The sequence below is a fragment of the Gossypium hirsutum genome, chromosome D06 (genome assembly GCF_007990345.1).
Source record: "Gossypium hirsutum isolate 1008001.06 chromosome D06, Gossypium_hirsutum_v2.1, whole genome shotgun sequence".
NCBI classification, from domain to species: Eukaryota; Viridiplantae; Streptophyta; class Magnoliopsida; order Malvales; family Malvaceae; genus Gossypium; species Gossypium hirsutum.
Window position 1 is genome coordinate 65385190 of NC_053442.1, and position 26925 is coordinate 65412114.

At 31.3% G+C, this 26925-nt stretch overlaps 4 protein-coding genes across 4 annotated transcripts; 2 read left to right on the top strand and 2 right to left on the bottom strand.

Annotated features, from left to right (window-relative positions):
- Positions 1–6344: 6344 nt before the first annotated feature.
- LOC107960268 (uncharacterized) lies at positions 6345–11768 on the top strand. Its single transcript, XM_016896576.2, has 5 exons — positions 6345–6996; positions 8781–9300; positions 9425–9535; positions 10007–10183; positions 11515–11768. Exons 1-5 carry the CDS (start codon positions 6524–6526, stop codon positions 11656–11658), a joined length of 1425 nt encoding a protein of 474 aa, XP_016752065.2. The 5' UTR covers positions 6345–6523; the 3' UTR covers positions 11659–11768.
- A 143-nt stretch (positions 11769–11911) lies between these two features.
- On the bottom strand, positions 11912–12731 carry LOC121218454 (solanesyl diphosphate synthase 3, chloroplastic/mitochondrial). Its single transcript, XM_041095641.1, has 4 exons — positions 12677–12731; positions 12362–12420; positions 12183–12239; positions 11912–12091 (listed from the first exon to the last, which is right to left on the bottom strand). Exons 1-4 carry the CDS (start codon positions 12729–12731, stop codon positions 11912–11914), a joined length of 351 nt encoding a protein of 116 aa, XP_040951575.1.
- Positions 12732–16308: 3577 nt separating this feature from the next.
- Positions 16309–22276, bottom strand: LOC121218672 (putative ALA-interacting subunit 2). The gene is made up of 9 exons (XM_041096263.1): positions 22114–22276; positions 20344–20459; positions 19416–19477; positions 19205–19279; positions 18965–19081; positions 17805–17875; positions 17367–17664; positions 16776–17065; positions 16309–16667 (listed from the first exon to the last, which is right to left on the bottom strand). The coding sequence occupies exons 2-9, from the start codon at positions 20381–20383 to the stop codon at positions 16613–16615; spliced, it is 1008 nt and encodes a 335-aa protein (XP_040952197.1). The 5' UTR covers positions 20384–20459; positions 22114–22276; the 3' UTR covers positions 16309–16612.
- Positions 22277–23277: 1001 nt separating this feature from the next.
- On the top strand, positions 23278–26492 carry LOC107960265 (uncharacterized). Its single transcript, XM_016896572.2, has 5 exons — positions 23278–23283; positions 23873–23918; positions 25330–25442; positions 25884–25971; positions 26158–26492. The coding sequence occupies exons 1-4, from the start codon at positions 23278–23280 to the stop codon at positions 25962–25964; spliced, it is 246 nt and encodes an 81-aa protein (XP_016752061.2). The 3' UTR covers positions 25965–25971; positions 26158–26492.
- Positions 26493–26925: the final 433 nt, after the last annotated feature.

Sequence of the window (26925 nt, forward strand, 5' to 3'; positions counted from 1 at the left end):
TATTTCATTCATTTATTTGTTTATAAAAAGTATAAATTCTTCAACCGAATAATTATCATCTTACGACATGTAAGAAAATATTATATTGTTGATTCCGGATATCCCCAAATGAAAGGGTTCCCTGGACCATATTGAAGAGAGCAGTATTATTTACTTAATTTTCGTAGAGATAATCCTATATATGGTAAAGAAAAAGTATTCAATCATACACATTCATCATTACTTGATTTTCATTCCTTGAAGGAGAAAGTAATTGAAACAAAAATATCATTGATATAACTACAGATGTCCTCATCTATTTTATGATTGAGCCTAATACTATTTAGACCCGAGGTGGTATTTAAGTAAAGCCTTCCAAACAATGTCGACTTCGAAATTCGAACTTGGTCTAAATACCTAAGGAAAAAGTCTAGTTTCACTTCTTCCAACCACTTATCGGTAAAGTTATCTTATTATAATAATAAGAAATAACACTTCAAACATCGGAAATTTTTCGAATAAAATACTATTATTAATAGTAACCATGAATAAAAAGAATATAAAGACATGACACATAATACAAACAATAAATAAATCACTACAAACTAATGCATAAATGCTATGTCTGCAGAATAATCTCAAAAACAGAAAGAGACAAACTGGCAATAACTGTAATACTTAGATAATTTAGAAACAAACCAGAAATAAAATTTAGATAAATTATTTTTAAAAAATATAAATTCCAACATTAAAAAAAAGGTGCATAAAGCATCAAGTTTGCAAGTTGCAACACTCATTCAATGCATCTCCAGAGGGAAACATATAAAAAGAAAATGGTGGAGGAGCCCAATGTTTTAAGACAATTCTAAGGCTTAATCCCACTTGCTTGTTTTTGCTTTTATCAATTCAATTTGGATATTTATGAAGAAGGGTATCTTATGTTGGAACCTTCTAATATCTTTATTTTCAGAAATTTAACTCTATTTTTCAGATTTCTAAATTTAAGTCCAACTGGTAATATTATTAAATTTTTTGTATGATTTTTTGAATGCAATTAAAAAAATAGTGCTGTAATTAACCTGAATTTAACAAAAAAAATTAAAAATGTTAACAGTTGGACCTGAATTTTGAAATATGGAAAGTAGTAGGACTAAATTCTAAATTTTCAAAGAATACATTAACTTATGACATATTTTAGCCTTACTTAAAACTTTAGTGTCACGAGTCAATCATACATCAATCGGTTAGTAAACTATTAGAAAAGCTATTATTTTTACAAAATAAATTATATTGTTATGAGAATTTTTTTTTTGTTTTAAAAAATATATTTTGATATAAAATCAATAAAAGATCACACATGATGGGATTTAAACTTAAGATACGACAATTAGAAGAGATCTTTGTTCGCACCTCAAGGTCTAGATCCATATTGCACTCTAATCGAAACTTTTATCTAAATCCATATTGAACTGAACTTGACCAAAGTCCTAATCAAACTAATGAAATCTATCAAACTCGATTTTTGGATAAGTCTACTTATGTATATAGTATACTTTATATGTGTGTGTGTGTGAGAGAGAGAGAGAGAGAGAGAGTAAAATGACAAATTTAGTCCTTAACATTTACATAATTTGTCAATTTGGTTCTTATTCTTTTTTTTAGCTAAATTTGACCTTTAACCTTTCGCAAAGAGTCGGATTGCAGTTTTTTTAATGGAAATAATGAGTAAAACATTAAACTTTTAAACATAACAATTCAGGTGTACTTCATGCTAGATTTTTTAATTTTTATGAATTTTTTTAAAATTTTATTTTTTTATTTTATAATTTTAAAATGATTTGTTGACATGGCATATAAAATAAATAATGTCAAGTCAGCATGAAGTACAAGTGGACTACCATGCCAACATCGTTAAAAAATTAATGTTTTTATCGACATTTCCGTTAAGAGAAAGCGACTTGACAATTTTTTGAAAAATTAAAAACTAAATTGAGTCAAGGATCAAATTGATAAAAGATAAAAACATTATGGGTTAAATTTATTATTATTTTATATGTAGGTATGTGAGATATTTTAGATGATGTCTTGGAAATTAGTATTGAGAAATAACCAAAGGTGGGAACATAAATGAAATGGCAGTGTTGGATCCAGAAAGGACTAAACTGCACTCTTTTGTCTTCTTTTTCCTCGTACTTTTTCAAGACAAAACAATCCCATCGTATAAGGTCCTAAATTGGAGACTTGCATCACTTATTCGGGGGATTTCTACAATGATTCAAACCATGTCTCCTCCAACATTATTTAAATTGGAGCGGACCGACCGATAAGTTCAGGTGAAGAGGTGGCCTGGACGATTGGTTCGGAATTAAAAACCTTGGATTGAATCATGTAAATTTGGATTGCACCAATTTAGATTTTAAAATTTTTGAGTAACTTTTGTGCGAGTTAATTTCAAATATAAGTCATTTCAAGTTCATATTATTTGGGTTTGATCAGGTTCAAGTTTTTTGGATCGGTTACTATGTGTTTGAATCATTTCGAGTTTTGATCACTTTAAATCATTTGTTCAGATCGTTCCGTTATAATTAAATCAAACTAAATCGAATTTTTAAATTCGAGTTAAAATTGACTCACTTAGGTACAAAAAGATCAATCTGATCCCCTTGATTCATGTAAAGTTACCTTCAATAAGGTCCATTGTCTATGTTTTTGATTTGGAAGTCTTTGTTTTTTTTACACTTAAAATATCTTGATGATAAACAAAGAAAAAAAATAAAGATATTATTTTTATCTCAAAAAATAGAGATGTTATTTTTTATCTTAAAAACGTGATTGAATTGTAATAACAATTATTTGGAATTTACTTTTTAAGTTCGTACTATTAATAAATTTACGTTTTATTTATTCAATTTTAAAAAATTTATAAAATAGTCATCGAACTATTCAAAAAAATTTTAATTAAGTCACTGGGCTATTAAAATCATTGATGTATGACGTTCTCTATTAAGCTCTCATTCTCATTCTCTTCTATAATTCATTTTTTTCTGTGAAACAGCTTTCTTCTATGATCTCCAACACTAAAGGTCAGGTCGACTTGGACCTGACATATGTTGTTAAATAAAAGCGTTCAAATAATTCAGTAGCTTGAATGAAAACTTTCGAACAGTTTAATGATCATTTTATAACTTTTTAAAGTTGAATGATTAAAACGTAAACTTACTGATAATTTAATGATATTACAGGGTTTTCTAGTTTATAATGTTTGAACTTTTCATTGTTCTTAAAGTACTTTTACAAACTATCAGTGTCAATCCCCCATCACATTTTGACATTGGCCAATATGTTTTGGACTATATTGAATATTGAAAAGTAACCAATGAATAATTGTTGGTTAGTAAATTGGATTATTAATAAATATTATTAAGACATATTCATATTTGAATTATTATATCTAAAATCTTTCCAAAAAAACCTCATTGATTAACACTTTTTAGCAATTAATTTTTGTTTTCTAATATCGATCACGACAAGGACGAAAACGATTTTTTAAAAAGTTTTAGGGTTTTTGAGGCAAAAAGCTTCATGATACAGCATGCCTTGTCTGCTCTTTTTGAGGAATTCGTCATCTTTATTTAAATTGGATTATTCAAAATTTTAATAATTTTTTAGTTAATTGCACCATACATCCCTAAATTATAACCTTCATTCTAAATTAGTCTCTAAACTTTAAAACATTCTAACTACATCTCTAAACTATCGAGGATATGTCAATAAGGTCATTCCATTACTAAAAATTGGACGTTGTAAAGATCTTGGTTTTAAAGTTTTCAAAACTTTTATAAAAGCTTTATCACTCATTCTTTCTTCTTTTTTCGATTTTACTTTATTTTTAGTTTTTACTTTTAAAAGTTATGCAATAACGTTCACTTTTCTTCAAAATTTTCATTTTAAACTATGTCATATAAAATTTTACATCTCATTTAAGGGCTATATTAATTAATTTAGTAACGAAAGGATCATAATGATGTAATTAGAATGTTTCAAAATTTGGGAACCAATTTAAAATAAAGGTTATAATTTAAGGATGTAGGGTGCAATTCATGAAAGTTTTATGTTCTTTTGTGTCCCACAAATAATTTTTGCATGGAAATTGTGGTCTGTCATGCACTTTCCTTGCTAGCTACCATTCCAAATTAGTTAGACATGATATTATTAACAAATAAAATATTATGAAATATATATAAGTATAAGAAAAAAATTTAAAATTTACATAATATAAATTATTAATTTATCAAAATTACATAAATATTAAATAATTAAACTTAAATGTTGATTAAGTCTTAGCTCGATTGACGTGAGTATTGTTTTCAATACAGGAGGGCATATGTTTGAGTGCACTAAAGCGTATTACCCTCTTATTTATGAGTTGAAAAGGACTATGTGTAGTTCTAAATATTATATCAAAAACAACAGATATGATCAGAACCTATAATGAAATTGTTTAAAAATAATAATAATTAAACATAAATAAATAAATAAATAAATATGTGTGTGTACATTGCTCTTGCATCTATATTTGTCTAAATATCTTTGGCATTTTAGGAGTCTAAAATCAACTAACATGTGACACTTTTCCAGAATAATAAAAGTGGATTCTTTTTCTTGAAAAGTGAAAAGATAATAAGGATTAAATATATTTCAAAATTAGTATTTCAGATATATTTTAGGTTTAAATTGATAAAATATTTAAAATTATATATAGGAAATCGATTGAATATTAGTTCGATTGGCATGGGTATTATTGCTAATGCAGGGGGATGTGGGTTTGAGTGTGATGAAGCGCATTATCCTCTTATGTATGAGTTGGGGAGGGGCTATGGGTATTGTATTGTTAGACTTTTAAAATTTTAGTCCTAACCAAATGGTAGTTATTGACTTTATTAAGTTAAGTTATGTTATTTTCAAAATTTGATGTGTCAAGCATATTATCGCATGTATAATATCATCTGCATTAAGACTGAAATTTTAAATTCAAAAAATGTAGTGACTAAGAATGATCCAATTGGAGAAAATGGACAAAATCTAACTTTACACATAATACAAAGTAATAGGAGAATTTAAACAAACAGATTTAATTGTTACCGTTTAGCCAATACTAAATCAAAATTCAAAAAGCACAAAAATTGAAATTACCCAATTCAAGAAGTACATGAACTAAAATTGATTAAATTAAAAAAAAACATATATTAAATCGATAACTTACATAAAGGGGTAAACTAAACCCAATGTCACTAAGTTATTTATGTTTTGGTCACTCAACTTAAAAAAGTTACACAATGGGCACTAAACTATTCAAAAGTTTTTTATTTAAGAAAATAAGTCCGACTATCGAGCTCCAAGCAACGATTTTACGATCGATACAGTGAATCAGTACTAGAGGTGCTCATGGGCCGGGCAGCTCGGCCCGGCCCGACGGCTTTCCCGAAATATGGGAGGGTTTGGGTAAAAATATAGGCCCGAAATATGGGCTTGGATAAAAAACGAGGCCCGTTTAGAAAATGGGCCGGGCTTCGGGCACAACTTTTTTGGCCCGAGCCCGGCCCGATATAATAAATATATTTATTTTTAAAATTTTTTAATTTTAAAATATTTTTAAAATACTTTTTTTAATTTTTTTAATTTTTAAAATAAATTTTTGGTATTTTATTTAAAAAATGGGTCGGGCCCGGGCTTATGATTTTTTTCTCGGGCCGAGCCTAGGCAAAATTTCAGGCCCATATTTCGGGCCAGGCCGGGCCCGGGCCTAGGACCCGAGCAGAATTTTTTTTATGGGTCCGGCCCGGCCCGGCCCATGAGCACCTCTAATCAGTACCCATTGATGAGTAGAAGAACATACCTTAAATTCAAGATGATCTGACAATCACTGTTGGAGATCAGATAAAAAAATTATTTGGATTTTAGTTCGCAGATTCATGATATTCAAAGTTATTTCATAAAAAAATGAACTGTAGAAGAAAAAGGCAATGAGAATTTTCAATTTGGCGTAGGCGGTGCAAACAAAAAAGGCCATACAATAGCAATTTTAACAGCCTAGAGACTTAAATGAAAACTTTTGAATTGTTCAGTGATCATTTTGTAACTTTTTGAAATTGAGTGACCAAAACATAAACTTACTAATAATTCAGTGACCTCGAGTATAGTTTACCTTATGTAAAGTACAGGGACTAATAGCATAATTTTACATTTTTAAATGTTAACCAAAAGGAAACAAAGACTTTTCCACGCGAGTTTGCATATGTCTGCGTTAATGGTGCATGACGTGATCAATTTTCCAGTCCCATATATATATATATATACCTTTCATCATCTTCTTCATCCACATCATTCATAAAATCCCTTTAAAGCTTATAATTTCAATTACCCCAACAAGAAAAAGAACCCTAAATTCCCTTTTTCTTTTTCCAAAAATCTTTAAGTAAATCTTTCCTCTTCGCAAAAAACCCAGAACTCGAAGCCATAGAATTTGATTAATTTTACGAGTTAAATGGAAGAGTATTGGCGAATGTGCGTTGGAGTATCAATAACCCAAAATTTCCCACATCGAAAATCCATGGAAAACACTGGTTTTTTTCAAAAAAACTCCTCCGTTTTCATGGCTGATGATCATGATTTCTCCGACGTCTTCGGTGGTCCACCGCGGAGTGTGCTTTGCAGGGAGTTCACTGATGATTTCACCCAATCGGCGTCGTTTTACGATGAGGCTTTCGGGCCATTGGATTTCAGTTCGTGTTATTCGATTAAGGGTGGGAGGAGTTTGCCGGCGTTTAGGATTCCGGCCAAAGTGGAATGGTCGTTCTCCACTGACATTTTCGAGTCAGATGATGATCTCCGGCGATCTAGCTGGGAACGAACCGAGTCGGATTCATCTTCGGTGATGAGTTGGCAGGAAATGAGCGGTCTCCGGCGAACGGACGGTGATGATTTCGGACTGTCGTCGTATTTTGCTCCAAAACTCAGGTAAATCAGTCGGCTTTTAGCTTTTAAACATAAACGTCTTTTGTTAACCGTTTTTTAAAGTTTCAACTGCCTTTTTACTGTCTTGTTGATTTGACGTTTATAACCCTGACTCGAGTCTTATTTTAAGATGCAATTAGGGGTATGAAAGCGAAAAATCATAAAACACCAAAACACTGTCGTTTTGAATATCTTACATGCTTTCTAGTTAATATATGATAAAATTATATTTTGACTCCCCTAAAATGATATAGAGTTGTGATTCGGTCCTTTTAAAAATTATAAAGTTATAAGGTTATAATGAAAAAATTTTATTTTGACTCTCTTAAAAAATTATAATTTAATTTCAACCCCTCTAAAAAAATTGTAGACTTCCTTAGAGAGGTGAATTTGGATTATAGATTGCTAAAAGAGTTAAAATACAATTTGTATCATTATATAAACATAAAATTTTACAATTTCTTGAGGGATTAAACGTTTCAGGGTCAAAATTTAATTTTAAATCTAAAGAAGGACAAAATATTTTTTTTACCATTAAATTACCTTGACACTTTATTATTTTTAAAGGGCCTAAAGTGTAAATTTTCATTTTGAGGAGGCCAAGACCATTACCTGCTCCCTTCTAGTGTATGGAAAAGAACAAATTCTAGAATTTTCTATTATAAGTTGAGATAAAATTATAAAATTTTGAGGTTAAAAATTAAGATAATTTAAATTTTAACGAGGTCAAGACCCATAGTTACATGAACTAAGGGTGTGTTTGATAAACTGAAAATTTAAATGTTAAAAAATTAAATATTAATTTTTTATTGCTAAATTTTATAATTGTTGAATTTATATTAAAAATATTTGATAAATAACAAACATAAATACAAAATATAATTATATTGTTTGATAAAAGTAAATATTGGTTTATAAAAGATTATTGGTTTTTTAATTTTAATCTTATTAATATAATATTTTATATTATTTTGGCTAGTTTTGGATGAAAGATAATTGTAGTAATTTAGATATAGCATATATTTTTTAAAAATAGTAATTTATTTTAATTTTTAATAAAATAAAATTAATTTAATAGTTTCTATATATATTAAGTAAAATATTAAAATGATTATCAAATACAGTTAAAAAATTAAATGAAAATTTTAGTGATTTATCAAACACACCCCAAGTTTCAAGATTTTCATGAAAATCTTAAAACAGACGTTTTTAAATATATATATATATATATATTGTTGGAAGCCGTAGTCCTATGAAATAATCGGATTAAATCTCAAATTCTTTAAAGTCTTCTTCACCTGGGGTAGAAAATAAAAAGTTAAAAAATGTCATAAATTTCTATACTTTTTTAATAAATTTAAAATTTAGTCTATATTTTTATTTTTTGAAATTTAATCCCTTTATCTTTTAGATTTCATAATTTAAGTTCAATTACTAACCTGTTAAAATTATGTTGTTAAACTTGGATTTATTTTTAGGAATTTTGTGGTGAAAGTTCAATATTTTATATTAAAAGGGATCAAATTGAATTCTTGATTTTTGGGTAAAAACTAAATATGTAATTGCCTCGTTTAATGAGGCTAAAACCCGTAGTTACATGAACTAGATCCCCCCATATTTATTGGGTTTTAAAGGTAGGGAAGGTTAAAATAAAGTATAGGACTAAATTTTAAATTTGTGAAGAGTACAGGACCTATGACATATTTTAACCACAATAAAAATATTTAAAACGCTGTCGTTTTGAATTTGTTGAATGCTGTAATCTTACGTGATATAATTCCACGCAGATGGAACTCAACAACAAATCAAGAACCATCAAAACAACAAGAACAACAACAACAGATGCCACCATTTCCAAGCACTGCTTCGTTTTATAATGGAAATCTTCACATGGAAAACGAAAACCGTATTGATAATCCGATGAAAAGCTCATCGCTTTATCGTTTCAACAAACGTACTTCTTCCCCGGAAACCATTAGCTTGGAACCCCATTCTTTTTCAAGCATCAAAATATCATTGGCCGATGATTCGGAGTTCAACTCCCCTTCGTCCCTGTCTTCATGTTTTAGTCAAGAACCTGAGACCATAGCCAGAGTCCAGACTAATCCGCTCTCAGAAGATGAATACGATGATGACGAGGATGACGAAGACGGAATGAGTTCTTATGTTATTGAGATAAATTCTGATTTTAGACAAAGTAGCAGTGAAGAAGCAGTTTCAATTGATGAAGCCATTGCTTGGGCAAAAGAGAGATACAATAATACCCAAAGAGAACATGAAAATGATCAAACAATGCAATCTCCATTGGTAAACTAATCTTTTGCTTTTCTTCCCTTTTTTTAAAAAAAATTATTATGATTTTTCCGGGTTATGATCATCTACGAACTCTCTAAGACACGAACAAGTAAATCCTAGTTCTTAATCTCTGCAGGAAGAAAAACCGAGAAAACCAAAAACTGAAGAAGAAAAAGACCAAGATGTGAAGCATTGGTCATCTGGCAATGAAAATAACATCCGAATGCTCCTTTCAACACTTCATGATGTAAGATATTATGATTAACCCATTTTTTGGTTTCTGTTGAGGGGATTTTGACCTCAACAAATCCAGTATTGGGCTAGAAGTGTCTAACCTTGCCGGGTTCAAAGAGGGGGAGTGGCTTCACCCACCATGCAAATTTACAATTTGTATTTGGTGGGATTTGAACCCATGTCTTTAGTATGGTGGGTTAAAACACTTCCCCTCTGTGAACTCAACGAGGTTCTTGGCAGATATGGAAGACAAAACTCGGGGATAAAACCAAGTATAGACACTTCTGACTCAATACCAGGCTTGCTAAGAGGTTCATCAGCCATTCTCGACAGATGACAGATCAAAGACTTCTCCCCGAGAGGTCAAAATCACTCAACAGTTTCCCATAATTTTAAGGATTTCATTGATTTGCAGGCTGATATAGAATGGATTATATTAATTCATTTTTATCTATCTATATATGTGTATATATATGAATTACAGATTCTATGGGCAAATAGTGGTTGGCACAGGATAGATCTCACAAGCCTTGCAGAAAGCTCACAAGTGAAAAAAGCTTATCAAAAAGCAAGGCTCTGTCTTCACCCAGACAAATTGCAACAAAGAGGTGCAACATTATCACAAAAATATGTAGCAGAGAAGGCCTTTGCCATCCTCCAGGTAAGAAACATCCTTATCTTTCCATAATGGTTTGGTAATGTATCGGTTTTATAGTATAAAAAACGAAACCGGCACCATTATGTTATACACCCACGAGCACTATACTGTCTACTTTAGTTTCTTCTGCAACAAGTAAAAAGCTAGCTGATACACCCTATTAAATTCGCTGTCTTATAAGTTAACTTTTGAGGTTTTAGGGTTTTAAATTTCATTTTAACTCGATATTAAAGCTAAGTTCCTTAAACCCTAAACCCTAAATTCTCTCGTCTTCAGGTTCTCTTAAAGGTTGGGTTAGAATTTAAACTAGGTTCTACCTTAAACCCAAGGCCTTTTCCATCCACCAAGTAAACTTCTATCGAAGATCTTTATCTTTCGTAATGGTTGGTAGCGTATTGGTTTTAAAGTAAAACGAAACGAGCACGATCATGTTATACGCCCACTAGCATGACACCAAACTACTTTAGTTTCTTCTGCAACAAGTAAAAGGTTTGCAGTAATACAAATAGGGCAAGATTAACACCGAGTATAACTTATACACTACCCTAATAAATTCTCCGTCTTATAATTAACTTTTGAGGTTTTAGGGTTTTAATCTCTTTTTAACTCGATATTAAACTAGGTTCTGTAAACCATAAACCCTAGATTCTCTCGTCTTCAAGTCTTTAAGGTCGGGTTAGAGTTTGCACCTACATGTAGCAGAGAAGGCCTTTAATTTCCATCCTCCAAGTAAACTTTTATCGAACATCCTTGTCTTCTATAATGGTTGGTACCGTATCAGTTTTAAAGTAAAAACAATACAGCAACCATCATGTTATATGCCCACTAGCACGATACTGAACTACTTTAGTTTCTTTTGCAACAAGAAAAAAGTTTGCAGAGATACAAATAGGGCAAGATTCGCACCGAGTATAACTTATACACCCTATTAAATTCTCCATCTTATATAAGCAAACCTTTGATGTTCAGGGTTTTACTTTTCTTTTAACTCAATATTAAAGCTAAGTTCCTTAAATTATAAACCCTAACTTCTCTTGTCTTCGGGTTGTCTTTAAGGTCAGGTTAGAGTTTGACTTGATATTAGAGACAAGTTCCTAAACTCTAAACCCTATACTTTCCATCTTGGGATGTTTAAGCTGCAAATTACTTCACATCTTATGAACTAGCTTTGAGGTCGGGATTTGAGCTAGGTTTGCTTACCAGCTCCGTTAGATATTTAATTAAATCTCTTCGGTCTTATCAACTAATGTTCTTGAGGTTTAAAGTTGGAGTTTCATTTTTAAACTTTATACTCTAAATCAAAAGGTTTAATAAAAGACGGTGTATATGAATAGGATGCATGGAGTGCATTCATCTCCCAAGATGTCTTCTTCAACAAGTCAACAAAAATGCAAGGAATTTTGGAATCTTTTTGGGAAGCTTGGAACAAACAAGGAGTCCACGGACTCGAAGGAATAAGGGCCGTGTTAAAAGCTTAAAAGACAAAAAAAAAATGGCTATTTGCAGACAAATCTTATGTATATTGTAAGAAAAATTGCAGTTAGAATGTTGTATATATTTTATTTATATATAAAGAATGTTTTATGCTTGTTTAATGTTTTTCAAAGTGACAAAATCAGGTTTTTGATACCGTCTTAAGCATCTAACTTAGAACACAAGTAATATAGAGAATCTAAACTGATGTGGGATAAGAACACTTTACCGATTGAAACCTGGGAATCAATTTTTCTCTCATTTGTTCCTAGTGACGAGTATTCGAGTGAGATTAATAAGTGCGTGTCTCGACTTTGTTACGTCGATGTTGCTACTTTCGGGCAAAGAATCAATGGCTGCTGCAACAAGATTAGCATGCTTTATTGCTAGCTCTTTCGTCCTCTGTATTCCACGACTCTTCCATAGGTACTCGAGAGCCTGCAACCGTAAAATTTGGTGAATTGAAATGCATATTCACCGGTTCGATTTAAGTAGCATCGGGGTTGCAAATTCAAACTTGCTGAATCACCGATTTTAACCGAGGAAACTCTTCCATAGCAAATAATATTGGAGCAGTTACAATTCCCTGCAAAAAACATTGTACACCGGTGTCTGAATATATGCTGGACCCGGATACTTAAAAGAAAACGAGGAGTATGTCCTAATATATGTCGGATACAGATGTAGATGCAGGTCACGATGAATTACCTGCCGTATATCAGATAAAGAACCCTTTCCCAGGGAAGCTGATGTGCCTGTGACATCGTCTACGAATTAATATGCCAATCCCTAGGAAATTTATTTGAAAGAATTAGGGGACGGGGAAAAGAAAAATACACGTAAAACACCAACTATGTTTCTTGAACTTAGGTGAGTTTTTAGAGACCATAAGCTTTTTTTTTAGCGGCATTATTTATTTAAAAATCTATTTTTGCTGTAGTGCCATATCCAAATATGTGTTAGGACACAAATGCCATAAAACTCGAGATGGCATTTTACGAAATTTATAAACCAAATTCTTGCCGTATTCGAAAGCCGACATTGCAACTTCGGGTGTTTGATCGGATGAAAGGGCCATTGCTTTGCAACTGTTGGAGAAATCATTATATTTTCTGGTTAAAATATATTTTAAGAAAAAGCTAACTTCATATTTTTTATTTAAAAATCTTAATCCAAACATCAAAATCGGTTAATTTGGCATAATGTTAATTACGATTCCCTCACGTAACATATCATATGATTGATAAAAAAAATAAGCATTTTAAGTTAATAAATTTTAACAGAAATTACCAACAACGATAATGATTAGACTAAGGTTTAAAATTAAAAAAATAAGAAAATTAATCTTTTAATTTTTAAAGTGTAGGGACTAAATCTCAAATTAAATAGAAGTACAGGGACTAACAAATATTAACCATTTTTGTCAAGTAAATACCCTTTAAAAAATAGAGTACTCATAAACATTCGATTAAGAGAGGTATAGAATTTGTATTGATATAATAAACCATGATAAAAGAAGATTGAAACTATATTCCAAAAGAATTAGGGACCAAAATCTCACACAAATTTCTCACAATTACAAATGTTATATAAAATTGTATTCAATTTCCATGCTTAGCTCAAAACAAGAAGAAGAAAAAAACCCTTTAAAATCTTTCCCCAAAAAAAATTCCCATTAAAATTTCAATTTTTTTTCCTTCAATGATACTAAAAATTGAGAGTTCCTTGCATTGCAAGAAACAAAAACACCATGGAAATGAGCAAAGGAAGAACAAGGAAAATCTTGTTTGAGATCCAAATTTCATGGCTTTTTTCATAGCACCCTTCTTCTAAAATTGTCTCTAGCTTTGAACAACTTGAGGATATTTTCGGAGATATGAGACGCGCGTGTGCCATTTCGACCCAATTCATCTGTTTCTTTATTCTCACTCTTTTCATCATATAAAAGAATAAAAAATTAAAAATATATATTTTTTGGGAATTTTTTTTTGGGAGTAATTGAAGATTAATTTAGAGTTTATATAGGAAAGGATTGTAAGGAAAAATACTAAAAATACATACAATAGAAAACAAAGAATGTTTAAAGATGGAGGCATGTGAGTTTTTTTTTTCTATTTTTTTTTATATCAAAGCATATTTTTATGGGATAATAATAGGATTTTATGTATTTTTTGGGATTTTTAAAAAAATTTAGAATATTTTGTTTCTACTAAATAGAATAAAATAAAATAAAATAAATTTAGAATATTTTGGTAGATGGAGTTATAGTAAAATTTTAAAATTATACATGAATGTAAATTTAATGTGTAATTTGATACATGAACTTTGATCTGATGTAATTTGTTTGTGCCAATAACCCTTTAGCTTAATGGCAAGAGTATTATGTTATAGGCGTGAGAGCTTGAGTTTGATCCTAAATAATTCCATTTCTCTCTCTCAATTATACACATTTAAATAAATAAATACATCAATTTATTTTTATATTGTATAAATATAATTATTTGATCATGTAATATATAAACATAAAATAATGCTATATTGACAATTGTGTTAATAGTTTACGAGAATTGGATTAAATCAAAATTTTATATATAAAATTGCATAAAATCAAAAATTTTGTATAAAATTACAATTTAAACTAAAATTTATGTGTAGTTTTGAGATTTACCCCTTTTAAGTTTTTGTTTATTGACATTATTGATCAAGATTTGAGTCATGTGTCACTCATTTCCCTCCCCAAAATTGTGTCTTAAATATTGTGAATTCAAGTAGGGCCGAGCTGGATTAAATTTAGGAATGGCAATGGATCAGATATTTGTGTTTTTGTTGAATTATTATAATATGAAATTGTAAATTTGCGTAAATTTTTGAATCAGTTTATTATCTGTAAATTATTCAACTTCGAATTAATATATTATTCGTCATATATCAGTTTATTATCTGTTAAAGTTTCTAATCATTTTTAAATATCGAGATCAAATTTAAATCTGATAAATTTAGTTTGGCATAATGTCAAATTTTGTGAATTTGGTCATTATTTTTTGAGTTAAATTTGGCCCTTAACCTTTTGGAAAGAGTCAAATTTAACCATCAACATTTTGAAAAAGAGTTGAATTGATTTTTTTAAAGGAAAAATTGACTAAAATGTTAAATTTTTAAAAATAGTAGCCCGCATGGGCAATCTACATATGTTTCATGCTAATTTTTTAAAAAATTTTAAGAACTTTTTTATAATCCTTTTTGAGTTTTGATTTTTTTTATAATTTTTAAATTATTTCTTGATGTGTCACATAAGATAAATAATGTCATGTGGACTATCACGTAGGTTGTCAAGCCAATTTCGTTAAAAAATTAATATTTTAATTAGTATTTTCATTGAAGAAAAGTAAATTGATACTTTTTGAAAAATTAATGGCCAAATCTAGTTCAAAAAAATAATAAAGGCTAAATTGACAAAATGTAAACGTTTGAAAACTAAATTGACAGAATGTAAATGTTTTAGATAATGGATATCTAATATATCTATTTGCATCCGCTTTAAATTCTGGACAAATAATAATTTTATAATACAAATCTAAATATTATCTAAATCCGCAATAATCAAATGTGCAAAAACACAAATTGAATATCTGTAAATATTCGAATTTACAATCCGAATTGTAAATCATTGATTTTAAAAAATGATATAAACTAATGGGTTAAAAGGTTGAAATATCATTAAGATTTAAATAAAAATTTTAATAATATGTCACAAGTCTTCTATTAGATTAATCAAAATTTGACCTATTCAAATAATTTTCTATTTTAGATAGTATTTATTAACTAGAAATTTGATCAATTTGAACATTTCACCTGTCCCTAGATATGGTGTCTAGTTTAATTAGGTGTTGCTTAAATTGAATCGATTGGAGCAACGATTAGAGAATGATTCAATTAGAAATATAAAATCAATTTATTTACGAATCAATACAAATTGATTAAGTTAAATTTAAATATTAGTTAAATCAACTTTTATAATTTTTTCCTAAATAATTTACTTACTTTGAACCACTCAAATTAAATAACCATCAATTTGATCATCGATATAATTTTAATCTAACTTTAGTTCTAAATTTAATTATTTCGATCTTTTATTCAACCCATCAACTGAATTTGAAATCTTTTTCAACGAAGTGATGGATCATTAAGGAGGATTACTTTGATCAATGAAGATTGAGATTCTTTGCTTGCTTGGATCTTTTACCAATCAAATCTGAAAGAGCAATCAATTTAGAACCTGACCAACTGGTCAAATCACTGGTTTATTGGTTCAACTGATTTGATCAGTCTGTCCAATTCGATTAAACAAATCATTAAAAATTCATAAAAATAAAGAGATATATTAAAAGTCCGGTTCAACTAGTTCATTGTCCAATTCAACCGATCCATACCGATTCCTGAATCAAACGATTCAAAACCTCTCTAGACTAGCACCCCAACCAATTCCCGATCCAACTAGTTCAACTGACCGGTCTAATCTGGCTCGAACAAAAGTTTTGAATACAATATGATACAAATATCACAAAAACATGAAAATAATGTAATAAATACGACACGATATATTAATATAATAAGTTTAAAACATGTATTATATTAACATTTACACAACTGAGACAAAAAAGAAAAACATGAATCTCCATATATTATATTTTTCAAACATAATGAAAATTTCAAATGCTATTTAATCTATAATTTTTACATTGATTTTATATTTACCTACAAAGGGATTGCCTGATAATATTTTCTCTGGTTCAACTATAAACAATGTATATATAACCCAGCTAGTGATGCCACTCGATTTTTCTCTTCTCGTTTTTTCCTAATTCCGAGACGGAATACCTAAATGTGCTTTTTTTCCGGATTATGATATAAAATCACTCACCGATGAGAAAGCTCAAATGTATGTCGATCTTGTCCGAATCACCCTGAAAAGCTTTTCCTGTTCCAAGGTAAATAACTCATGTCTCCATAGGGCCTGCAAACGGTACGATTATGACTCGGTTAACGCCTTTTATAACATATGAAGAGATGATATCCGTTCTTAAGAGATAAAATTATGTTGTATTACCTCTTGAAATTTTACCTTCGATATTTTACATGTAGCAACATGAAGATGATAGCAAGCGTAAGAGAAGAACATCCGACAAAGACACAAGCATGGCCGAGAAAGTCGTTCTTTCCTCCTAACCAGCTTGACGTTGAAAGGACGAGCTTCTTTTTACCACCAAAACTATAAGTGTTGTAGTTGTTCATAAGATTGACTACTACGACATCATCAACATCCAAATCTTCTTCGATTCTCCCGTACAATTTCCGGAAGCTAGGGAGAGCAGATGTACGCATCCATACAATAAGATCTTCCTGGTCGCTTAGCTAATTAAATGCATCCGTTCAGCCGGGCCACAAAAAGGGCAAAGAAAAGTGGTTATTGGAGTTCGGAAACAGGTGTTTTTGGTAGTTAATAAGTAATTGGGTAAACTACAATAGAAATCACCCAACTATAGTTTTTTTCTTTTTTTGTCACCTAACTATGAAAAATTACAAATTGGTCACCCAACTATTCAATTTTACCTAACGCAAAAATGGAAACATTCAAAAATATAAGATAGTTGGGTGACCAAAAAAGAATGGGAAAGACCATAGTAGAAAATCTCAATACCAAGCTAATACTTACAGGAATTTCCGGATTCAGTTTTCCACCACCAATCAAGGTTCCATTTTGGAAATTGAAAGGATATACGTTCTTTCCGAATTTGTGGCCCCGATCACTCTTCCACGCAATGTTTTTCCTGTTCACTTTGAGTTCTGCTCCCTCACGAATAAATTCAAATGTATCATTAAATAAACTCCATGCTATCAATCCGCAAGGAACAATAGGCCTATTGTTATTCGACTCCACAGGTTGACAAGAACTTGTGTCATGATACTTCTGGCCATCCAAGAGTTGCTTATCGCTTCTGCTTTTGACGTACCTGGAAAACATTTAAAACAAACAAAGTGCAAATTGAAGAAACAATGGAGATTAAAGAAAAATGTAATATAGCACTGAATCAATTTATCATCAGTGTTGATTGAGTTAAAGCATTAAATGATTAGGTGAAAGAGCCTGCACCTTCGGTGGTTCTGATAATAATTATCGAGTTGATAGTAAATGTAAATTGGAGCTTTCATGTACTTGTGCACCTACAAAACAAGTTATAGATGCAAAATAAACAAACATTAAAAAAAAATCCACGGTGACCCAACATTTTAAACGCATTCCGTGAAGAAGAAAAACAAAGACGTGTTACCAAAAAAACGATAACAAGCAGCATTTTTAAGACCAGAATAAAGGTATTCTACTAAGAAAAATGCACCTACATTTGAAGCGAGTAACTGTTTACCTCAGCATCTATCCATGAGGGGTTAATATACTATTTGGTACTTGAGTTTAGCTTTAATGTTCAATTTGGTACCTGAGTTTTCTTTGTCCCAATTTGGTACTCGAGTTTGGCTATAATGTTCCATATACCTTTGTTTTTTCCATTTGATACTTGAGGGTTTTTTTGTCCCAATTAAGTACCTACGGTTTTTTACAAAAGCACACATGTCAAATATTCATTGGGCCACATGATGCCGTTTGGTCTAGATACCAAATTGAACATTAAATCCAAACTCAGGTACCAAATTGGAACAAAAAAAACTTAGGTACCAAATTGAATATTGAAGCCAAACACAGGTACTAATGGTATATTAACCCTAAAATAAGAATGACATGCTAAGGTTATGGTAAAAGGATAGGAAGAAATACTACCCACAAAAAGAGGCAGAAATGATCATGAGTCAAAGCATTGGAAACTTTAGAAGAACATTTGGTGGAAAAAAATAGATCCAGCATTTTAAACGTTCTCGAACTTATTGAAAAAAGAAGTTAATTTGATTTCACCAACTAGTTCGAGTTTGATAGACGGTAAGGCAAATTTACCGTGCATTAGTTCAGTTAGCCTTCCTTCCAATTCAAATAAACTCACAGATAACCAGAGGTTTTAACTCAGTAAATTTCAAAGCCTAAGTAATAATCCAGAAAGACGGAGGCACTCAGTTGCAGTCTTAACTGCAGTGTAATGCCTTGTAATGACTGCCGAAGAAAAGGTATATGGCTCAGCATATGGTGAAATGCAAGACACCTTCCATGTAATAGGCAGAACTGGCTATGCTAACTTAAAGGTTACTTAAATAGGAAGTAAAGATTGTCACACTGAAGATATATCAACAAAGAAAGGGAAGTATCACCTTCATGAAATGAGAACAATTCTTGGGAATTGAGTCATCTTGGATATATGAAACTTTATCCATTCTAGATGGCTCAGGTACACAATCAATATCATATCGGTCCACAATTTCAACAACCTACCAATCAAATAGAAAAGGTTATCCACATGTATGTTCTCGATAGAACAACAGATGCTAGGAAAAGAAGTACAATAATAACTTGACACATGAGATAACAAGAACCATAGAATGGATAATTACACAATGAGAAGCACGCAGAGTGATCAGGCCAACAGGAATGAAAATGACACCCATAAACAAAAATATTGCTATAACCTGCAGAAGTGAAAATGACACTATAAAATTAGATAAGAACCAGCATTAAATACGGCCAACACTACAAAGTGCAAGTTAAATATTAACCAGAGATCAATTAAAAATTGAGGATTAAAGAGAGTTGTCATGCTCTCACCCATCCTGGTGTTAAGACGGGTTTGCAAGCCGGAAGACTTTGCTGAGTAAACAGATAAAAAGCTGCAAAACAACCATAACAAGAAAAATGTTATGAGGCAATATTCGATTGCTTGCCAGACTGAAAAACAAAATTGGAGACAATTGCAGACAGCTTTGCCACCACTTCATATAATATAGTACTTCTGATATGAAAGCCAAAGTTGCAATGAAATGCAGGCCCAGGCTCACAGTTGAGTATCAATGCATATGCATTTATGCATGTCTACATATCATCCAACCTTCTTTTGTTAGCAGTTAGCATAACTATCCATATATTTCAAATTTTAACGTGTTCTAACCAAAAATAGTCCAGTATATAACAGATCATTTTTACTTGATGGTGATTATGGAGAGAAGATTCAAACAAAGCACCATCTTTCCACTGACTATTCTCACTGCTGCAACTCCACAAGTAGAAAAGATTCGATGACACATGCTTGCACACACTAATGCGAGAACAGCCTCTGTTGCATGTGAGGACACAGTGACATGGATGAACAAATTTGCTTACACTTTTCTAGCACACACTCATAGAAAAATGCAAACAATGCAGGTAATGGATACATAAAGGGAACAAAAGAACTTGTATTTTGAAGCAATTATGTTTTTTTGTACATCTTCACATGTAGATGGAGCTTGAGCACATGCACGAAAGATAGGGAAGCATGTATATTCATGCCTCTGCAGCCATCCTAGGTGGGTAGTGCGTGAGGATCTCTTAGGGTGTCTATTTCAGAGAGAGAGAGAGAGAGAGAGAGAGAGAGAGAGAGAGAGAGAGAGTGTGTGTGTGTGTGTGTATGAATCTAAATAAAACCAAACCAACAAATATATTAAGTAAAAAAGCCTCTAAGTCCAAAAACTAAAAACATTGAGTTAAAATAGAAAACCTGTTTCTCTGGCTCTGTGTCTCTCTCTATCCGTATCCATCAGTTCTGAAAACCCGGATTCGATGTTCTACCACTCCCACCAAATACAGCAATCCCTTAATGCAATCTTTGAGTTCCTGTATAACAACAGACCAATCAAGGTGGTAAAGCACAAACCTTCACAAAGGAAACAAAACCTCACCTCTACGCGTGCACTTTTACTTAAAATTCAGTATTAAACCTCTGTTATAACAAAACACAATTCAACTACATTCTACATTTCATCATCTTCACTATTCAATCCACATGAAACATTTCTCAGGAAGATGCATTTAACAATGTTGATTCCATTCCATTTCCTTAGCTCCCTTCCCTCTAGGTTACAAATTCATTAAGTATATCTCCAATTAAAGTCAAATAAATCTCATCATGGCTTCGAATTTAAAATACCTTATTATACAATTTGCAAGAAAACAAACGGATCATGAAGTTACGAATTGCAAATCTACAATAATTTCATTAATCCGGAAGCTAAGTAATAAATGATACAAAACATTATTTCTACGCATGCACTTTTACTTAAAACTCAGTATTAAACCTCTACTAGAAGATAATTCAACTAACTTCTACATTTCATCATCTTCATCATTCGAACCACATCCAACAATTCTCTAAGCACATGCATTTCAATGTTGATTCCATTCCATTCCCTTTCATTCCTCAGTTTCCTTCCCCCTAGGTTACAAATTCATAAGTATAGCTCCAATTAAACTCAAAACAGAGATCAATCTCATCATAGCTATGAATTTAAATTATCTTATTCCGTGATTTCCAAGCAAACAAACGGAGCATAAAGTTACAAATTGCAATCTACAACAATTTCATTAATCCTGAATCCAAAACTTCTCCATCCTGAAGCTAAGTAATAAACAATCCAAAACATTATCTCTATGCATGCACTTTTACTTAAAATTCAGTATTAAACCTTACTAGAAGATAATTCAACTACATTCTACATTTCATCATCTTCATTATTCACTCCACATCCAACATTTCTCTAAGCACATGCATTTTACAATGTTGATTTCATTCCTAGGTTACATAAGTATAACTTAAACTCAAAACAGAGATCAATCTCATCATAGCTTCAAATTCAAAATACCTAATTCTACAATTTCCAACCAAACAAACGTAGCATAAAGTTACAAATTCCAAATCTACAATAATTTCATTAATCCTGAATCTAGAAAACTTATCCATCCTGGAGCTAAGTAATAAACGATCCAAAACATAATTTCTACACATGCACTTCTACTTAAAATTCAGTATTAAAACTCTACTAAAAGATAGTTCAACTACATTCTACATTTAATCATCCTCATCATTCAATCCACATCCAACATTTCTCTAAGCACATGCATTTTACAGTGTGTGGTTCCATTCCTAGGTTACAAACTCATAAGTATAGCTCCAATTATACTCAAAGCAGAGATCAATCTCATCATAGCTTCGAATTTAAAATACCTAATCCTACAATTTCCAACCAAAAAAACAGAGCATAGAGTTACAAATTTCAAATCTGCAATAATTTCATTAATCCTGAATCTAGAAAACTAGTCTATCCTAAGTAATAAATATTCCAAAACATTAACTAGGTTTTCACTTTTCTTTTCTCTCACATCCACGGCAAGCTGTACATAGCTCCGATCAGCTAAAAACAAAGAACTCAATAACGAGAAAAGAAGATCGAATTAAAACCAAAAGTAAAGCAAAAAATATAGAGAGATTTACCTGATTTGGTGAGAGCTTTGAAAATGGAAGGTCCGTTAGGGTTTTCTTTTATTCGTTAATTGAATCAAAAAGTGAAAAAGATTGCTTTGGTTCAAGAAATTAGAATCTTTTAAATCTGAAATTTCAATTTCCTAAGAGGGAAAAAAGGGAAAGGCAAAAAGGAAAATGCCAAAGTCAAGCAAAATAAAATAAAATGATAATATTTTTTTATTTGGAATAAAGGAACCTTTAGTCCCTAAACTTGATCATTCTTTTCATTTTGATCCCTAAACTTGAAAATTTCCTAAATTTGAAATTGTGTCACACCTGTGGTAGTTGGTATTGTACCGGTACCAACTGTACCGTCCTGATCCTCAACGATACTAAGTAATATGGGTTTTGTTCTAATCAAGATTTCGATGTGTACCGATCGTTTTATTGTGTTTTAACTAATACCAACTTCGTACTGGCCCATACTAATTGATACAAAATTTTAATAACCTAAACTTGCCTTTTGTTTTTTATCTTAAATATTGGAAAAGTTGCATTTCAACTTAAAACAAAATTATTAAATTAAGTTATCCAACCTAATTTATATTTTTATATAAATATATTTGTATGAATGGAATTTAGATATATTTGCATGTAAATATAATATATAATTTATTAAAAATTAGACTATAAATATAGATATGTGTGTGAAAAAATAAAAATGTAGATAAACTTGAAATGGTATAACGAAACACATCGGTACTGATACGTACCACTATCAAAACAAAAACGATATGTTACTCACTACCTTGGTCATGCCATCACACTTTAATAGATTCCAAATTTAAGGATCAAATTGAAAAAAGCTACCAAGTTTTAGGACTATTATAGATAAAAAAATTCAAAGACCAAGATGAAACAAATTACCAATTTTAGGGACTTGCTTTTATCCCTTTCATTATTAGTTCTTTTTGGGTAAACTACATTAGTAGTCATCCAACTAATGGTTTTTCTTTTTTAGTCACCAAACTATGAAAAGTTATAAAATAGTCATTCAACTATTCAATTTTTTTGTCTTTCCTGGTCATCCAACTATCTTATTTTTTTGGATGTTTTCATTTTTTACGTTGAATAGTTGGATGATCATGTTGTAAATTTTCGCAGTTAGGTGGCCTCTACTGTAGTTTACCATTAATGAATGTACTTGAGAGGTCCCTGTATTATAAAAAATTGATCAAACTAGTCCATCTACTATTAAATGGATTAATTTAGTCATTGTACTATTAAAAAGACTCAAGTAGAGCTATATTAGAATAAAATTATCATTTACTATTTAAAAAATATCTTTATTGTTTAATAGAGTTAATATTTTTAAAGTTTTTATAGTTTTGTAAATGAAATATTTTGTTTGAAATCGAACTGCAATTGAAAAAAAAATAATTTTCAAGACATTTTTTATATGGTAAATATTATTTTTGTTACAATTTGGACTTATTTGATTCTTTTTAATAGTATAAGGACTAAATTGATCCATTTAATAATATAGGGATTAATTTGATACAGTGTCTATAATACAAGGACCTCCCACGCAATTTAACCTTTACCCATTCTTTTTTTTCTAGAAACACTTTTGGACACTGTCATAAACAGGTATTAGAGTTGCTTGCAAAGTACAAAAATATGGACTTCGATAAACAAAAGAAGCCACAAAGCCAAAACATTCTTCAAAATCGAACCAATGAGCCAAGAACAGCAACAACCTCCGCCGTCACCTCCGTCGGATTCTTAGCCAGATCCTCCTCCTGCTCCGCCGCCTCCATTCGATCCCAGTCGAAGTAGCTCTTTTTCTCCCTTTTTTTTTATTTCTGGGTTTTCTTTTTTTCTTTTTCCATTTAAGGGATTTTGATTGTTGTGCTTTCATGTTTTATTCTCTCTCTCTCTCTCTCTCTCTCTCTCTCTCTTTATTATGAATTTGGGTTTTTAATTTTGAGAAAATTGAAGGGTGTTTGTAGTTAATTAAGTTTGATTATTTGTTGAAAAATCATCTGTTTTGCTTAAGAAAAAACTGGCTAACATTTGTTTTGAATTCATATGCATACATGTAAAATTAGAAGCTTTTTAATTACTTCTTTGATTGGTTTGGAATTATAGCTATTTATCGTGTTGATGAGAGCTTGGGTTTGTGGTTTAAAGGATGCCTTTGCTGAACATGATGCTTTGCCAATGGGTTTAGAGTTATTTAGCTAGGGTGGATTTATGGTTTTGTGGTTATCATCAAACACTTTTATGAAACCTCGCATTCTCTGTGTTTGATTAGTTCGAAGCCTTCATTGGAACTATAGCTATTATGGTGTTGAGGAGAGCTAGGGTTGTGGTACCCCCTTTACTTGAACCAAGAGCTTTGCTAATGGGTTTAGAGTTATTTGGCTAGGGAGGATTTAGGGTTTTGTGATTATCATCCATTGCTTTTATGAACCTCGCATATCTGTGTTTGATTCATTCGAAGGCTTTGTCAGAACTATAGTTATTGTGGTGTTGATGAGAGCTGGGTTTGCGGTGTAAGGCCGACTTTACTTGAACCAAAAGCTTTGCTAATGGGTTTAGACTCTTTAGAGTTATTTAGCTAGGGAGGATTTAGGGTTTTGTGATTATCATCAAACACTTTTATGAAACCTCACACCCTTTGTGTTTGATTAATTCAAAGCATTTGTTAGAACTACAGCTATTACGGTTTAAGGATGCCTTTACTTGAACCAAAAGCTTTACTAATGGGTTTAGAATTATTTGGCTAGAGAGGACTTAGAGTTTTGTGATTACCATTGGAACGCTTCCATGAACCTTGCACTCCCTGTGTTCGATTAATTCGAAGCGCTTATCAGAACTATAGCTATCTATGGTGTTGATGAGAGCTAGGGTTGTGGTTTAAGGAGACCTTCACTCGAGCCAATTGGTTTTAGTGTTATTTGGCTGGGAAGGATTTAGTGTTTAGTTATTATCCTCAGAATGCTTTTATGAACCTTGCACACTCTGTGTTCAATTAATTAGATGCATTTGTCAGAACTATAGCTATTATGTGGTTGATGACAGCAAGGGTTTTTTGGTTATAGGATGCCTTTAATCAAATCAGGGCGGTAGCTTTGTTAACAGGTTTACAGTTATTCTGCTAGGGAGGATGTCCGGATTTTCCAATTTATGAACCTCGTGCTCTGTTTTGCATCATCTCTCAATATATATATGTTTGTGCAGTGATCGGCATCATTAAGAGGAAGGCCTTAATTAAAGAGTTAGCTGCCGTATACCATGCCGAATGCCTAGCAAAATGTCAAGAACTTCTGGAGCTTCAGAAAAAGTGGGATGAGGTATTTCATTTATGCACCTTTTGATTTCAACACTTCCTTCACATTGTTCTCATAAATATAGAGCAAGACTTGAACTTATTAACGTATAATTATGATTATCTGTCATACAAAACCTTAGTTCGTGGTTGTTTCTGATGTCTAGTCTGCATGATATGCAAATGTTTTGTACATAATTGAACATATTTCAACCATTCCGGATTACCGCAAATTGTCACTGCCCCTTTAGAACTGGGAGAAAAAGTTATATCTCAGTCGTGTTTGTTTAGCAGCTAATTAAGAAAAGGAAAAGCAAATATTCCTTCCGATTTTATAATGCTGTTATCATAATTCATAGGGATACATAGTCCAATCCCTACCTTATCAATTCAAGGACTTTCATGGCTTTATGTTTATGGGAATAGTAGCATTCCACTATAGTAATCATTTTCTCACCATTTGCAGCCATTTATCGATCTCAAAATCCCCGACGATTTGAGGAAAGAGAAAATAAGGCCCTCAAAACGAGTAAAGAAGTCTCGCTAAGCATATGGTAAGATTTGAGCATAATCTTTGTTGCCTATCTATTAACATTGTTGTTACTTTAAGCTTAGCTGAATTTATAAATGCAAAATCATGAATGTTTTGCCCAATTTACAGTATGTTCTCAGTACCCATCCATCATTTAAGTGGTCAAATAGAATTACAAGCATTCATATCTATATATACCTATTTGCAGATGATCTGATGAATCCAGGATTTTTTTTACTTTCCTGCATCCACAGACGAAACATCTCTCGAAACAAGCAAGCGGAGGCCAAAAAAGGAATCGATCAGGATTTCCTGTTTCCTAACAACATAAGGGCATTTTAACTTTATTGTCTAAAACACAATCACATTTATGATGTTAGCACTTTGTATCATAGTCAATCTAATTAGGGTTAGTAACTATCATTGTGCTTGATTGAGCATCCTATAGTGGCTGCAAGTCCCAAGGTTATTGATCTAGATTTGTTTCTACTCATTTTCATGTAAGGTGGTTTGGATTTTGGTATCCATCCTTTTCTTTAAAAATTTGTGCTTGATAGATAATCTAGTTGTTTCATGCAATCACACTTATATCTAATACGTTAGAAACTCGAATCTGATTATCTACAACCCTTTCCCCAATCCTATATTGACATATATGTCCATCCCAAAATAATAACTTGATTATTCGATCCACTTTAGTATTTAGTACTTTTTTTTCTACTTTGATACTTTAACTAGGCAACTATGTCTACGTTGGTCATTGAACTTGGCAAATGTAAGAATGGCATAACACTATAAAATTGTGACATATCATCGTTATTTGACACAATCTCACGTTATCAAATCTCGATGAAACCGAAGTCCAAGAACCAAAATGACAAAAAGAAAAGTGTAAAAATACTAAAGTGAATCTAATTGACAAGTTTGGGGACTAAAAGTTATATTAACCAGAATCTCCCTTGGGGTGAAACAAGCA

Coding starts and splice junctions, on each gene's coding strand:
- LOC121218672 (XM_041096263.1), bottom strand. CDS start 20,383: ATGGATACGGATAGAGAGAGACACAGAGCCAGAGAAACAG. Junction 19,478..20,343: donor ACACAGAGCCAGAGAAACAG/GTTTTCTATTTT, acceptor GTTGTTTTGCAG/CTTTTTATCTGTTTACTCAG. Junction 17,876..18,964: donor ATTGTTCTCATTTCATGAAG/GTGATACTTCCC, acceptor CTTGTTTTGTAG/GTGCACAAGTACATGAAAGC.
- LOC107960265 (XM_016896572.2), top strand. Junction 23,919..25,329: donor TCCATTCGATCCCAGTCGAA/GTAGCTCTTTTT, acceptor ATGTTTGTGCAG/TGATCGGCATCATTAAGAGG. Junction 25,443..25,883: donor TTCAGAAAAAGTGGGATGAG/GTATTTCATTTA, acceptor CACCATTTGCAG/CCATTTATCGATCTCAAAAT.
- LOC107960268 (XM_016896576.2), top strand. CDS start 6,524: ATGGAAGAGTATTGGCGAATGTGCGTTGGAGTATCAATAACCCAAAAT. Junction 6,997..8,780: donor TATTTTGCTCCAAAACTCAG/GTAAATCAGTCG, acceptor AATTCCACGCAG/ATGGAACTCAACAACAAATC. Junction 10,184..11,514: donor AGGCCTTTGCCATCCTCCAG/GTAAGAAACATC, acceptor GTATATGAATAG/GATGCATGGAGTGCATTCAT.
- LOC121218454 (XM_041095641.1), bottom strand. CDS start 12,731: ATGGCCCTTTCATCCGATCAAACACCCGAAGTTGCAATGTCGGCTTTC. Junction 12,421..12,676: donor AATGTCGGCTTTCGAATACG/GCAAGAATTTGG, acceptor ATTAATTCGTAG/ACGATGTCACAGGCACATCA. Junction 12,240..12,361: donor CTTTATCTGATATACGGCAG/GTAATTCATCGT, acceptor TGTTTTTTGCAG/GGAATTGTAACTGCTCCAAT.